General features: G+C 52.2%; 1 protein-coding gene across 1 annotated transcript in view; it reads left to right on the top strand.

Moving 5' to 3' along the window:
• tm9sf5 (transmembrane 9 superfamily protein member 5) overlaps positions 1–15,871 on the top strand; it is a 153,539-nt gene that overhangs the window by 78,755 nt on the left and 58,913 nt on the right. Inside the window, exon 9 of the mRNA XM_086002271.1 lies at positions 14,396–14,504. Within this exon, the coding sequence (XP_085858397.1) occupies positions 14,396–14,504 (109 nt within the window). The remainder of the gene's footprint in view (positions 1–14,395; positions 14,505–15,871) is intronic.

Genomic DNA, 15,871 nt, shown 5'->3' with positions numbered 1-15,871 from the left:
GGGGAGGCGGTGGTGTAGTGGTTCTGTGAGGGGAGGCGGTGGCGCAGTGGTTATGTGAGGGGAGGCGGTGGTGTAGTGGTTCTGTGAGGGAAGGCGGTGGTGTAGTGGTTCTGTGAGGGGAGGCGGTGGTGTAGTGGTTCTGTGAGGGGAGGTGGTGGTGCAGTGGTTATGTGAGGGGAGGCGGTGGTGTAGTGGTTCTGTGAGGGGAGGCGGTGGTGTAGTGGTTCTGTGAGGGGAGGCGGTGGTGTAGTGGTTCTGTGAGGGGAGGCGGTGGTGTAGTGGTTCTGTGAGGGGAGGCGGTGGTGTAGTGGTTCTGTGAGGGGAGGTGGTGGTGTAGTGGTTCTGTGAGGGAAGGCGGTGGTGTAGTGGTTCTGTGAGGGGAGGCGGTGGTGTAGTGGTTCTGTGAGGGGAGGTGGTGGTGCAGTGGTTATGTGAGGGGAGGCGGTGGTGTAGTGGTTCTGTGAGGGGAGGCGGTGGTGTAGTGGTTCTGTGAGGGGAGGTGGTGGTGTAGTGGTTCTGTGAGGGAAGGCGGTGGTGCAGTGGTTATGTGAGGGGAGGCGGTGGTGCAGTGGTTATGTGAGGGGAGGTGGTGGTGTAGTGGTTCTGTGAGGGGAGGTGGTGGTGTAGTGGTTCTGTGAGGGGAGGCGGTGGTGCAGTGGTTCTGTGAGGGGAGGCGGTGGTGTAGTGGTTATGTGAGGGGAGGCGGTGGTGCAGTGGTTATGTGAGGGGAGGTGGTGGTGTAGTGGTTCTGTGAGGGGAGGCGGTGGTGCAGTGGTTATGTGAGGGGAGGCGGTGGTGCAGTGGTTATGTGAGTGGAGGTGGTGGTGTAGTGGTTCTGTGAGGGGAGGCGGTGGTGCAGTGGTTATGTGAGGGGAGGCGGTGGTGCAGTGGTTCTGTGAGGGGAGGCGGTGGTGTAGTGGTTCTGTGAGGGGAGGCGGTGGTGCAGTGGTTCTGTGAGGGGAGGCGGTGGTGTAGTGGTTCTGTGAGGGGAGGCGGTGGTGTAGTGGTTCTGTGAGGGGAGGCGGTGGTGTAGTGGTTCTGTGAGGGGAGGCGGTGGTGTAGTGGTTCTGTGAGGGGAGGCGGTGGTGTAGTGGTTCTGTGAGGGGAGGCGGTGGTGCAGTGGTGCTGTGAGGGGAGGCGGTGGTGTAGTGGTTCTGTGAGGGGAGGTGGTGGTGTGGTTCTGTGAGGGGAGGCGGTGGTGTAGTGGTTCTGTGAGGGGAGGTGGTGGTGTAGTGGTTCTGTGAGGGGAGGCGGTGGTGTAGTGGTTCTGTGAGGGGAGGCGGTGGTGCAGTGGTTCTGTGAGGGGAGGCGGTGGTGCAGTGGTTCTGTGAGGGGAGGCGGTGGTGCAGTGGTTCTGTGAGGGGAGGCGGTGGTGTCGTGGTTCTGTGAGGGGAGGTGGTGGTGCAGTGGTTCTGTGAGGGGAGGCGGTGGTGCAGTGGTTCTGTGAGGGGAGGCGGTGGTGCAGTGGTTCTGTGAGGGGAGGCGGTGGTGTAGTGGTTCTGTGAGGGGAGGCGGTGGTGTAGTGGTTCTGTGAGGGGAGGCGGTGGCGCAGTGGTTATGTGAGGGGAGGCGGTGGTGTAGTGGTTCTGTGAGGGGAGGCGGTGGTGCAGTGGTTCTGTGAGGGGAGGCGGTGGTGCAGTGGTTATGTGAGGGGAGGCGGTGGTGCAGTGGTTCTGTGAGGGGAGGTGGTGGCGCAGTGGTTCTGTGAGGGGAGGCGGTGGTGCAGTGGTTCTGTGAGGGGAGGCGGTGGTGCAGTGGTTATGTGAGGGGAGGCGGTGGTGTAGTGGTTCTGTGAGGGGAGGCAGTGGTGTAGTGGTTATGTGAGGGGAGGTGGTGGTGTAGTGGTTATGTGAGGGGAGGTGGTGGCGCAGTGGTTCTGTGAGGGGAGGTGGTGGTGTAGTGGTTATGTGAGGGGAGGTGGTGGTGGAGTGGTTCTGTGAGGGGAGGCGGTGGTGTAGTGGTTCTGTGAGGGGAGGTGGTGGTGTAGTGGTTCTGTGAGGGGAGGCGGTGGTGCAGTGGTTCTGTGAGGGGAGGCGGTGGCTCGGTGGTTATGTGAGGGGAGGCGATGGTGTAGTGGTTATGTGAGGGGAGGTGGTGGTGTAGTGGTTCTGTGAGCGGAGGCGGTGGTGTAGTGGTTATGTGAGGGGAGGTGGTGGCTCGGTGGTTATGTGAGGGGAGGCGATGGTGTAGTGGTTATGTGAGGGGAGGTGGTGGCTCGGTGGTTATGTGAGGGGAGGTGGTGGTGTAGTGGTTCTGTGAGGGGAGGTGGTGGCTCGGTGGTTATGTGAGGGGAGGCGGTGGTGCAGTGGTTATGTGAGGGGAGGCGGTGGCTCGGTGGTTATGTGAGGGGAGGTGGTGGTGTAGTGGTTCTGTGAGGGGAGGCGGTGGTGTAGTGGTTCTGTGAGGGGAGGTGGTGGTGCAGTGGTTATGTGAGGGGAGGTGGTGGCTCAGTGGTTCTGTGAGGGGAGGTGGTGGTGTAGTGGTTCTGTGAGGGGAGGCGGTGGCGCAGTGGTTATGTGAGGGGAGGTGGTGGTGTAGTGGTTATGTGAGGGGAGGTGGTGGTGTAGTGGTTCTGTGAGGGGAGGCGGTGGTGCAGTGGTTATGTGAGGGGAGGTGGTGGTGTAGTGGTTCTGTGAGGGGAGGCGGTGGTGTAGTGGTTATGTGAGGGGAGGTGGTGGTGTAGTGGTTATGTGAGGGGAGGCGGTGGTGTAGTGGTTCTGTGAGGGGAGGCGGTGGTGTAGTGGTTATGTGAGGGGAGGTGGTGGTGTAGTGGTTCTGTGAGGGGAGGCGGTGGTGTAGTGGTTATGTGAGGGGAGGTGGTGGTGTAGTGGTTCTGTGAGGGGAGGCGGTGGTGCAGTGGTTATGTGAGGGGAGGTGGTGGTGTAGTGGTTCTGTGAGGGGAGGCGGTGGTGTAGTGGTTCTGTGAGGGGAGGCGGTGGTGTAGTGGTTATGTGAGGGGAGGAGGTGGTGTAGTGGTTATGTGAGGGGAGGTGGTGGTGTAGTGGTTCTGTGAGGGGAGGCGGTGGTGTAGTGGTTCTGTGAGGGGAGGTGGTGGTGTAGTGGTTATGTGAGGGGAGGCGGTGGCTCAGTGGTTATGTGAGGGGAGGTGGTGGTGTAGTGGTTCTGTGAGGGGAGGCGGTGGTGTAGTGGTTCTGTGAGGGGAGGCGGTGGTGTAGTGGTTCTGTGAGGGGAGGCGATGGTGTAGTGGTTCTGTGAGGGGAGGCGGTGGTGTAGTGGTTCTGTGAGGGGAGGCGGTGGCGCAGTGGTTCTGTGAGGGGAGGTGGTGGCGCAGTGGTTCTGTGAGGGGAGGCGGTGGTGCAGTGGTTCTGTGAGGGGAGGTGGTGGCCCAGTGGTTATGTGAGGGGAGGCGGTGGCTCAGTGGTTCTGTGAGGGGAGGCAGTGGTGCAGTGGTTCTGTGAGGGGAGGTGGTGGCCCAGTGGTTATGTGAGGGGAGGCGGTGGCTCAGTGGTTATGTGAGGGGAGGTGGTGGTGTAGTGGTTCTGTGAGGGGAGGTGGTGGCCCAGTGGTTATGTGAGGGGAGGTGGTGGTGTAGTGGTTCTGTGAGGGGAGGTGGTGGCCCAGTGGTTATGTGAGGGGAGGTGGTGGTGTAGTGGTTCTGTGAGGGGAGGTGGTGGCCCAGTGGTTATGTGAGGGGAGGCGGTGGCTCAGTGGTTATGTGAGGGGAGGTGGTGGTGTAGTGGTTCTGTGAGGGGAGGTGGTGCAGTGGTTCTGTGAGGGGAGGCGGTGGTGCAGTGGTTCTGTGAGGGGAGGTGGTGGCCCAGTGGTTATGTGAGGGGAGGCGGTGGCTCAGTGGTTATGTGAGGGGAGGTGGTGGTGTAGTGGTTCTGTGAGGGGAGGTGGTGCAGTGGTTATGTGAGGGGAGGCGGTGGTGTAGTGGTTCTGTGAGGGGAGGCGGTGGTGCAGTGGTTCTGTGAGGGGAGGCGGTGGTGTAGTGGTTCTGTGAGGGGAGGTGGTGGTGTAGTGGTTCTGTGAGGGGAGGTGGTGGTGTAGTGGTTCTGTGAGGGGAGGTGGTGGTGTAGTGGTTCTGTGAGGGGAGGTGGTGGCGCAGTGGTTCTGTGAGGGGAGGCGGTGGTACAGTGGTTATGTGAGGGGAGGTGGTGGTGTAGTGGTTCTGTGAGGGGAGGCGGTGGTGCAGTGGTTCTGTGAGGGGAGGCGGTGGTGTAGTGGTTCTGTGAGGGGAGGCAGTGGTTCTGTGAGGGGAGGTGGTGGTGTAGTGGTTATGTGAGGGGAGGCGGTGGTGTAGTGGTTCTGTGAGGGGAGGTGGTGGTGTAGTGGTTATGTGAGGGGAGGTGGTGGTGCAGTGGTTCTGTGAGGGGAGGCGGTGGTGCAGTGGTTCTGTGAGGGGAGGCGGTGGTGTAGTGGTTCTGTGAGGGGAGGTGGTGGTGTAGTGGTTATGTGAGGGGAGGTGGTGGTGCAGTGGTTCTGTGAGGGGAGGTGGTGGTGTAGTGGTTATGTGAGGGGAGGTGGTGGTGCAGTGGTTCTGTGAGGGGAGGCGGTGGTGTAGTGGTTATGTGAGGGGAGGTGGTGGTGCAGTGGTTCTGTGAGGGGAGGCGGTGGTGCAGTGGTTCTGTGAGGGGAGGCGGTGATGTAGTGGTTCTGTGAGGGGAGGTGGTGGTGTAGTGGTTCTGTGAGGGGAGGCGGTGGTGTAGTGGTTCTGTGAGGGGAGGTGGTGGTGTAGTGGTTCTGTGAGGGGAGGCGGTGGTGCAGTGGTTCTGTGAGGGGAGGCGGTGGTGCAGTGGTTCTGTGAGGGGAGGTGGTGGTGTAGTGGTTCTGTGAGGGGAGGTGGTGGTGTAGTGGTTCTGTGAGGGGAGGTGGTGGTGTAGTGGTTCTGTGAGGGGAGGCGGTGGTGCAGTGGTTCTGTGAGGGGAGGTGGTGGTGTAGTGGTTCTGTGAGGGGAGGTGGTGGTGTAGTGGTTCTGTGAGGGGAGGCGGTGGCGCAGTGGTTCTGTGAGGGGAGGCGGTGGTGTAGTGGTTCTGTGAGGGGAGGCGGTGGCGCAGTGGTTCTGTGAGGGGAGGTGGTGGTGTAGTGGTTCTGTGAGGGGAGGTGGTGGTGCAGTGGTTCTGTGAGGGGAGGCGGTGGCGCAGTGGTTCTGTGAGGGGAGGTGGTGGTGTAGTGGTTCTGTGAGGGGAGGCGGTGGCTCAGTGGTTCTGTGAGGGGAGGTGGTGGTGTAGTGGTTCTGTGAGGGGAGGTGGTGGTGTAGTGGTTCTGTGAGGGGAGGCGGTGGTGTAGTGGTTCTGTGAGGGGAGGTGGTGGTGTAGTGGTTCTGTGAGGGGAGGTGGTGGTGTCGTGGTTATGTGAGGGGAGGTGGTGGTGTAGTGGTTCTGTGAGGGGAGGCGGTGGTGTAGTGGTTCTGTGAGGGGAGGTGGTGGTGTAGTGGTTCTGTGAGGGGAGGTGGTGGTGTAGTGGTTCTGTGAGGGGAGGTGGTGGTGTAGTGGTTCTGTGAGGGGAGGTGGTGGCGCAGTGGTTCTGTGAGGGGAGGCGGTGGTGTAGTGGTTCTGTGAGGGGAGGTGGTGGTGTAGTGGTTCTGTGAGGGGAGGTGGTGGTGTAGTGGTTCTGTGAGGGGAGGTGGTGGTGCAGTGGTTCTGTGAGGGGAGGTGGTGGTGTAGTGGTTCTGTGAGGGGAGGTGGTGGCGCAGTGGTTCTGTGAGGGGAGGTGGTGGTGTAGTGGTTCTGTGAGGGGAGGTGGTGGTGTAGTGGTTCTGTGAGGGGAGGTGGTGGCTCAGTGGTTCTGTGAGGGGAGGCGGTGGTGTAGTGGTTCTGTGAGGGGAGGTGGTGGTGTAGTGGTTCTGTGAGGGGAGGTGGTGGTGTAGTGGTTCTGTGAGGGGAGGTGGTGGTGCAGTGGTTCTGTGAGGGGAGGTGGTGGTGTAGTGGTTCTGTGAGGGGAGGCGGTGGTGCAGTGGTTCTGTGAGGGGAGGCGGTGGTGTAGTGGTTCTGTGAGGGGAGGTGGTGGCGCAGTGGTTATGTGAGGGGAGGCGGTGGTGTAGTGGTTCTGTGAGGGGAGGCAGTGGTGTAGTGGTTCTGTGAGGGGAGGTGGTGGTGTAGTGGTTCTGTGAGGGGAGGCGGTGGTGCAGTGGTTCTGTGAGGGGAGGCGGTGGCGCAGTGGTTCTGTGAGGGGAGGTGGTGGTGTAGTGGTTCTGTGAGGGGAGGTGGTGGCTCAGTGGTTCTGTGAGGGGAGGTGGTGGTGTAGTGGTTCTGTGAGGGGAGACGGTGGCGCAGTGGTTCTGTGAGGGGAGGTGGTGGTGTAGTGGTTCTGTGAGGGGAGGTGGTGGCTCAGTGGTTCTGTGAGGGGAGGTGGTGGTGTAGTGGTTCTGTGAGGGGAGGTGGTGGCTCAGTGGTTCTGTGAGGGGAGGTGGTGGCGTAGTGGTTCTGTGAGGGGAGGTGGTGGCGTAGTGGTTATGTGAGGGGAGGTGGTGGTGTAGTGGTTCTGTGAGGGGAGGCGGTGGTGTAGTGGTTCTGTGAGGGGAGGCGGTGGTGTCGTGGTTCTGTGAGGGGAGGTGGTGGTGTAGTGGTTATGTGAGGGGAGGTGGTGGCTCAGTGGTTCTGTGAGGGGAGGTGGTGGTGTAGTGGTTCTGTGAGGGGAGACGGTGGCGCAGTGGTTATGTGAGGGGAGGCGGTGGCGCAGTGGTTATGTGAGGGGAGGTGGTGGCTCGGTGGTTATGTGAGGGGAGGCGGTGGCGCAGTGGTTATGTGAGGGGAGGTGGTGGCTCGGTGGTTATGTGAGGGGAGGCGGTGGTGTAGTGGTTCTGTGAGGGGAGGTGGTGGCTCGGTGGTTATGTGAGGGGAGGCGGTGGTGCAGTGGTTCTGTGAGGGGAGGCGGTGGTGTAGTGGTTCTGTGAGGGGAGGTGGTGGCTCGGTGGTTATGTGAGGGGAGGCGGTGGTGCAGTGGTTCTGTGAGGGGAGGCGGTGGTGCAGTGGTTCTGTGAGGGGAGGCGGTGGTGTAGTGGTTCTGTGAGGGGAGGTGGTGGCTCGGTGGTTATGTGAGGGGAGGCGGTGGTGCAGTGGTTCTGTGAGGGGAGGTGGTGGTGTAGTGGTTATGTGAGGGGAGGTGGTGGCTCGGTGGTTATGTGAGGGGAGGCGGTGGCGCAGTGGTTCTGTGAGGGGAGGCGGTGGCGCAGTGGTTATGTGAGGGGAGGTGGTGGCTCGGTGGTTATGTGAGGGGAGGCGGTGGCGCAGTGGTTCTGTGAGGGGAGGCGGTGGTGTAGTGGTTCTGTGAGGGGAGGCGGTGGGGTAGTGGTTCTGTGAGGGGAGGTGGTGGTGTAGTGGTTCTGTGAGGGGAGGCGGTGGCGCAGTGGTTATGTGAGGGGAGGCGGTGGTGTAGTGGTTATGTCACTAGACCAGTAAGCCAGAGGCTCAGTCAAATGCTCTGAGGATATGGGTTCAAATCCCACCACGGCAGCTGGTGGAATTTAAATTCAATTCAGTTTAATTCTGGAATTAAATGTTAGTCTTAGTAATGACGACCATGATACCATTGTCGATTGCTGCAAAAGCCCATCTGGTTCACTAATGTCCTTTAGGGAAGGAAATCTGCCGTCCTTACCAGGTCTGGCCTACATGTGACTCCAGACCCACAAACAGCAATGTGACAATGACCGGATCATCTGTTTTTGTGACGTTGATTGAGCGATAAATATTGGTCCCAGGACACCGGGGATAACTCCCCCGCTCCTCTCTGAAATCGTGCCATAAGATCTTTTATGTCCACCTGAGAGAGGTCCCCTGTTTAATGTCTCATCTGAAAGACAGCACCAACAGTGCAGTGCTCCCTCAGAACTGCACTAGCGTCAGCCTAGATTCCTGTGCTCTGGAGTGGGACTTGGACCCACGACCTTCTGACTCAGAGGCGAGAGCGTGAGCCTCCGCTGACACCTTTCTTTTGAGCTTAAATTTATGTCCCCTAGTTACAGACTCATTGACCAGTGGAATCGTTTTTCTCTGTTCACCCTCTCAAACCTCTCATGATTTTGAATACTTTCATCAAATTTTCTCAATTTTTTCTATGCTAGTGAAAACAACTCTGGTTTTTCCAGTCTCCCTCGTAACTAAACCCTGTTATCCCTGCTGTAGATCACTTCTGCACCCTCTTCATAAAGTAGGGCGCCCAAAACGGGATACAATAATTGTAACGGTGGCTTAACCTATTTGACCTTGTTGATCCCAGTTTGGTACGTTTCTCTCGAATGCCGGCTTGATGACGCCCCTGCGTTTCACTCAAGGTGGGGGGTGGAGGGCCGGCGGTTGGTGCTGGGGGATGAGGAAGAGAGAAGGCACCTGGCAGGACTGGTCCTATCATCAAGCTACTTTGTAGTAGTTGTGAAGGGTTGTGTGGCTCACCCAGCTGATTAGTTTAAATGTACCTTTTGATTTTTGAACGCGTTGGTCATAAACCGAGCCAAGAACGTAGTAAGGGCATTGAACGGCAGTGCCAGGGAGATGGTATCGGGCAGCTGAAGAGGCACGGAAGAAGCTGTGGACTTGCTCCCAGAAGTGATGATCTGGGGAAATGATGGGAAATTGTAGTGACAATAGTAATTACTCATAAGGGAAAGAAGCAAACATGAAGGGCACCGAGTGGATAAGGCATTGGGGAGAAAGGTGGGCTGCACAAAAACATACTGAAGGAAATAGCTGACAAAATTGGTCCATGTTTTGGTAGGGTTCTGGAAATCATGAGAAACGGGATATGTACCAAAAGATTGGAGATAAGGGAACATAGCGCTAATCATTTTAAGGGGTGGGGGAGAAGGGCAAAAGGATTGTCCTGAAAGTTACAGGCCTTTGAATTTAACGTCTGTTATGGGTAAAATGTCCTGAAGAAGGGCATTGTGGAACACCTAGAAGAGTACGAAGACATCAGTGCAAGTCAGCATAATGTTATTGGAGGGAAATCGTGCTCGACAAAGCTGTTTGAATTTTTTGAGGAGGTATCATCTAATCTTCAGCGAGGCTTTAGAAACATTTCCACAGAGGAAGTTTATCATTAAGGCAGAAAAGCACGTACTAGGTGGTTTATTGAAGGGGATACTCATCTGTTGTGGATGTAGCTGCCTCAGTATGGTGGGAAGCGACAGCGGGTACCCAAAGGGTTAGTGTTAAGTACTTTGCTATTCATCTTGTACATCGATGACTTGGAAGTGAAGGTAGAAACAAAACTGAATTTGCTGGGAAGGTGATTGCTATCAAAGCTGATGACGTCTGCAATTCTAAGGAGGAGTTGGGCAAGCATTTGGTTCAGAATGTCACTTGATTTAGGTAGTGAACTTTGTATTCTGGTTTAAACTGGCCCGATGGCCCGCAATGGTCTTTCTATACATAAGAACATAAGAAATAGGAGCAGGAGTAGGCCAATCGGCCCCTCGAGCCTGCTCCACCATTCAATAAGATCATGGCTGATCTGATCCTAACCTCAAATCTTCTATCACTCTGCATCCACCCGAACCCATGTGATCTCCCGGGAGAGGCGAAAAACCAGATAAAGACCCAATGGCCAATTTGGGAGAAAAAAATCTGGGAAATTCCTCTCCGACCCATCTAGGCGATCGAAATTCTTCCAGGAGATCACTCTGTCCCTATATTTTCTACAGTACTTACCTTCTGTAAAGGCGATCTCCACCCCAGCCAGGAACAGGAATAAAACCATCTCCTGAAATCTAACACAGAATTAGAACACAGTAGGAGCAGAACAAGGCTACACGGCCCCTGGGCCCACTCCACTACCCACAGGGCCATGACCATTCCGAACCTAGACTCATGTCCAATTTCCTGCCCGCTCCCCGTAACCCTTAATTCCCTTTACTTCTAGGAAACTATCTATTTCTGTTTTAAATTTATTTAATGATGTAGCTTCCACAGCTTTCTGGGGCAGCAAATTCCACAAACCTACCACCCTCTGAGTGAAGAAGTTTCTCCTCATCTCAGTTTTGAATGAGCAGCCCCTTATTTTAAGATTATGCCCCCTAGTTCTAGTTTCACCCATCATTGGGAACATCCTCACCGCATCCACCCGATCAAGCCCCTTCACAATCTTATATGTTTCAATAAGATCATCTCTCATTCTTCTGAACTCCAATGAGTAGAGTCCCAATCTACTCAACCTCTCCTCATATGACCACCCCCTCATCCCCGGGATTAACCGAGTGAACCTTCTTTGTACTGACTCGAGAGCAAGTATGTCTTTTCTTAAGTATGGACACCAAAACTGTATGCAGTATTCCAGGTGCGGTCTCACCAATACCTTGTACAACTGCAGCAATACCTCCCTGTTTTTATATTCCATCCCCCTAGCAATAAAAGCCAACATTCCATTGGCCTTCTTAATCACTTGCTGCACCTGCATACTAACTTTTTGAGTTTCGTGCACCAGGACCCCCAGATCCCTTTGTACTACAGTACTTTCCAGTTTCTTGCCATTAAGATAATAACTTGCTCTATGATTTTTCCTGTCAAAGTGCATAACCTCACACTTTCCAGTATTGTATTCCATCTGCCAAATCTCTGCCCACTTACTTAGCCTGTCTATGTCCCTTTGCAGGTTTTTTATGTCCTCCTCACTCACTACTTTCCGTCCCATCTTTGTATCATCTGCAAACTTTGATATGCTACACTCGGTCCCCTCCTCCAAATCGTTAATATAGATTGTAAAGAGTTGGGGACCCAGCACTGACCCCTGCGGAACACCACTAGTTACTGGTTGCCAATCTGAGAACGAACCATTTATCCCAACTCTCTGCTTTCTGTTAGAGAGCCAATCCTCCACCCACGCCAGAATATTACCCCCAATCCCGTGATTTTTTATCTTAAGCAATAATCTTTTGTGTGGCACCTTGTCAAATGCCTTTTGGAAGTCTAAATACACTACGTCCACTGGTTCCCCTTTATCCACCCTGTATGTTACTTCCTCAAAAAACTCAAGCAAATTTGTCAAACATGACTTCCCCTTCATGAAACCATGCTGAGTTTGTCCTATTAAATTATGTTTATCCAAATGTCCCGTTACTGTCTCCTTAATAATGGACTCTAACATTTTACCAACCACAGATGTTAGGCTAACAGGCCTATAGTTTCCAGCCTTCTGCCAACTACCCTTTTTAAATAAGGGTGTTACATTAGCAGTTTTCCAATCTGCCGGGACCTTTGCTGAGTCCAGTGAGTTTTGGAAAATTATTACCAATGCATCCACAATCCCTACCGCTACTTCCCTCAAGACCCTAGGATGCAAGCCATCAGGTCCAGGGGATTTATCCGCCTTGAGTCCCATTATTTTACCAAGTACCACTTCCTTAGTGATTTTAATCGTATTTAGTTCCTCCCCCCTAGAGCCCCCTGTTTGTCCAGTGTTGGGATATTCTTAGTGTCCTCTACTGTAAAGACTGATACAAAATAATTGTTCAGTGTTTTTGCCATCTCCATATTTCCCACCATTAATTTCCCGGTCTCATCCTCTAAGGGACCAACATTTACTTTAGCCACCCTTTTTCTTTTTATATAACTATAGAAACTTTTACTGTCTGTTTTTATATTTTTTGCTAATTTACTTTCATAATCTATCTTCCCTTTCTTAATCAATCTTTTAGTTATTTTTTGCTGTCTTTTAAAGACTTCCCAATCTTCCATCCTCCCACTAGATTTGGCTACCTTATATGCCCTTGTTTTTAGTCGGATACTATCCTTAATTACTTTACTTAGCCACGGATGGCTATCTTTTCTTTTACACCCTTTTTTCCTCAGTGGAATATATTTTTTTTGGAAGTTGTAAAATAACTCCTTAAATGTACACCACTGGTCATGTACCGTCTTACCCTTTAATCTATTTTCCCAGTCCACTCTAATTAATTCCGCTCTCATACCTTCATAGTCTCCTTTATTCAAGCTCAGCACGCTTGTTTGAGATCCAACCTTCTCACCCTCTAATTGAATATGGAACTCAACCATGTTATGGTCACTCATTCCAAGGGGATCCTTTACTAGGACATTTTTAATTAATCCTGTCTCATTACACAGGACCAAATCTAAGGTTGCTTGCCCCCTGGTCAGTTCAGTTACATACTGGTCAAGAAACCCATCCCTAATACACTCAATGAACTCTTCCTCAAGGCTGCTCTGCCCAATTTGATTTGTCCAGTTAATATGATAATTAAAATCCCCCATAATTATAGCTGTTCCCTTATTACAAGCCTCAACTATTTCCTGATTAATACTCCGTCCAACAGAGTTGCAACTGTTCGGAGGCCTATAGACTACACCCACTAGTGTTTTTTTCCCCTTATTATTCCTTATTGCCACCCAAACTGCTTCACTATCCTGATCCTTTGACCCAATATCATTTCTCTGTATTATAGTGATTCCTTCCTTTATTAACATAGCCACCCCACCTCCTCTCCCTTCCTGCCTGTCCTTCCTGATTGTTAAATAACCTGGTATGTTTAATTCCCAGTCATGGTCACCCTGCAGCCATGTTTCTGTAATGGCCACAAGATCATACCCATATGTCATTATTTGTGCCGTTAACTCATTCATTTTGTTACGAATGCTACGTGCATTCAGATAAAGAACTTTCAAATATGTTTTGTAACACTTAGTTCCTGTTTTTTCCCTTTTTAGTACTTTACTTTTTGCTCCATACCTTCTGTCCCTTCCTGACACATTGTTTTTTAATTCCCCCACTGCTACCTAAGTCTATGACCTTCTCTGTTGTCATTTCTATTATTTGCTCTCGAGAAACCTCCCCCCCACTAATTAGTTTAAAGCCCTCTCTACAGCCCTAGTTATATGATTCGCCAGGACTCTAGTCCCAGCACTGGCCAAGTGGAGTCCGTCCCAACAGAACAGCTCCCTCCTGTCCCAGTACTGGTGCCAGTGTCCCAAGAAGCAAAACCCATTTCTCCCACACCAGTCTTTGAGCCACGCATTTAACTCTTTAATTTTATTTATCCTAGCCAAATTCGCTCGTGGCTCAGGTAATAACCCAGAGATTATTACCCTTGAGGTTCTGTTTTTTAATTTGACCCCTAGCTGCTCATGCTCCTTTAACAGAACCGTCTTCCTTGTCCTATCTACGTCGTTTGTACCAACATGGACCACGACAACTGGATTCTCCCCCTCCCACTCCAAGTTTCTTTCCAGCCCAGAAGAGATGTCCTTAACCCTGGCACCAGGCAGGCAACACAGCCTTCAGGACTCCCGCTCTTGACTGCAGAGAACCCTATCTATCCCCCTAATGATACTATCCCCTACCACTACAACATTTCTTTTTAGTCCCTCCACTTGAATGGCCCCCTGTACCATGGTGCTGTGGCCAGGTTGCTCATCCTCCCTGCAGTTCCCGCTCCCGCCCTCACAGGGAGTAAGAACCTCGATCCTGCTGGACAAGAACAAGGGCTGCGTCTCCTTCAACACTACATCCTGGATCCCTGTACCTTCCTCACTCGTAGTCACACTGTCCTGTCCCTGACCACGGACTACATCTGCAGTAATTAACTTCATAGGCGTGACCATCTCCTGAAACATAGAGTCCAGGAACTTCTCCCCCTCCCTGATGTGTCGCAGTGTCTGAAGCTCGGTCTCAAGCTCCATAACATGGAACTTGAGTTCCTCTAGCAGCAAACACTTGTCGCAGATGTAATCACCGTGAGCCTCAATGGGGTTCACCGGCTCCCACATCTCGCAACAGTAACACATCACCTGCTCCATTCTATATAATTAATTAAATTTCTTATTATTAGTTATGAAGACCCTGCCCGGATATATATGATAATATCACACCACTATTCAATAGGACTTACCAACCTAAAGGTATAAAAGAGAAGAGAAGGAAGAAAACCAACCAACCAGCTGATCACCAACCTCCTCCTTGAATACTGTCTGTGGAGCCTGTTTGGTTGACTCGTCTCGCTGCTCCGCCTCCACAGTGCTGTCTAAGCCTGGGAGTGGGGAACAAAACAGCAAAAAACACACGCTCACCTCCCACTTATCCGAACTCTCCCACTTAGCAAAACTCCAACAGCACTCAATGCACAAAGCAAACTAGTGCTGTTATGAAAGAACTGAGGGGGATTCATGGGGTTGGATAGAAGTGGCGAGTTGACTTGGCACAGTTGGAGTTGATGGTAAAAGAGTTTAAAGGGTCGTTTTGGCTTGTGCAGTGAAGAATGAGTTTTTTTGAAAAAGCATGGTTTGAAAGGGTTGTGGCATCAGCTAATGGAAATTAGTTATTATTCCCCATTGTAATCATTTGTATTTGAAACTTGGAATTTTTAATACTTAGTTTAAAAAAAGCTAATTTGAAATACTTAGTACATTACTCCCTTTAAACAATACGGCTGGTAGTTATTTATGAGGTGTTAAAAATTAATGTTCTCATTTCCCTTTTCTCTCAGTATTATGAATTCCCTTGTGATTGTCCTCTTCTTATCTGGGATGGTGGCGATGATTATGCTTCGGACCCTTCACAAGGATATTGCGAGATACAATCAGATTGACTCCGCTGTAAGTACTGTTCTGAAGTGTGTGTTTGAATGATGGTGGTACTTTATCTTTGTCTTGTGTGTTTCTTTTATACGGGAGGCACTGCAACCCTACCAAGCCCTGCTCTTGCTCTTACATTGCTTAATCTGTGCTGCAGTTGATTTGTTTCTCATTAACAGTGAGATTGAGCAGACTCGGCCTATACTCTGGAGTTTAGAAGAATGAGCGGGGATCTCATTGAAACGTATGATATTCTTGGAGGGCTTGACAGGGTCGATGCTGAGAGGCTGTTTCCCCAGGCCGGAGAGTCTGGAACCAGGGCTCACAGTCTCAGGATAAGGGGATGGCCATTTAGGACTGAGATGAGGAAACATTTCTTCACTCGGTAGGCTGTGAATCTTTGGAATTCTCTACCCCAGAGGGCTGTGGATGCTCAGTCATTCAGTATATTCAAGGCTGAGATCGATAGATTTTTGAGCACTTAGGGAATCAAGGGATCTGGGGGTAGTGCAGGAAAGTGGAGGTGCAGCCATGATCTTACTGAATGGCGGAGCAGGCTCGAGGAGCTGTATGGCCTACTCCTAATTCGAATGTTCTTAACCTGGGGTCCTTAAGCCTTGGTCCTTTCTCCCATTCTGTTCGTTCTTATCTATGGCCTGTGTTCCTCTGACTTTCCTGACTTCTTCCCAAGTTGGAAATATGCTGTGGTGTATACTCTTCCCTTCACTGCATTAAAACCAACAATCATCACAGTCTGCTGTAACTTCCTTTTCCAGGACATAAAAGCGGTGGAACTCCTTACTTTGATTAGTCTTTCTTTCCTCCTGTAACGTGCAGGCTATTGGAGCCTGGCATACCCGGCTCCCTGATTTACTGCCTCCTCTCGGTGGGGTTCCACACTCTGGGCCTTGGCCCTTCGCTTTCAAAGCGTTTTAAAAATTGGGAAAGCAATTGCATTAATGTTCCTAATGTACCCTTATTAATTGACTCTTAATAAACTTACTTTCAAGCTATCCAGGGTAGCTGAGTGTACTTGCACTACAGCATTGGTATCGGTGTAAGGTAGCTTCTGTTTTGCACCAAGTTTATAGTTGTAGAGTAAATCTGGACTGGGGGCCAAGCCAGAAAGCAGCACGAGACTGTCTTCAGGGGATTGCATTCTGCTTTGCTTCAGATTCGGGCCCGGCCTGAACTCCCGGTTTACATTGTAACTCCAGATTCGGGCCCAGCCTGAACTCCCGGTTTACATTGTAACTCCAGATTCGGGCCCGGCCTGAACTCCCGGTTTACATTGTAACTTCAGATTCCGGTCCGGCCTGAACTCCCGGTTTACATTGTAACTTCAGATTCCGGTCCGGCCTGAACTCCCGGTTTACATTGTAACTTCA

The sequence above is a fragment of the Somniosus microcephalus genome, chromosome 1 (assembly GCF_052327205.1).
Source record: "Somniosus microcephalus isolate GS21.2 chromosome 1, FLI_Smic_1.0, whole genome shotgun sequence".
In the NCBI taxonomy this organism is placed as follows: Eukaryota; Metazoa; Chordata; class Chondrichthyes; order Squaliformes; family Somniosidae; genus Somniosus; species Somniosus microcephalus.
The sequence above is the reverse complement of the archived record's forward strand: the minus strand, read 5'-3'. Positions and strand labels throughout refer to the sequence as shown.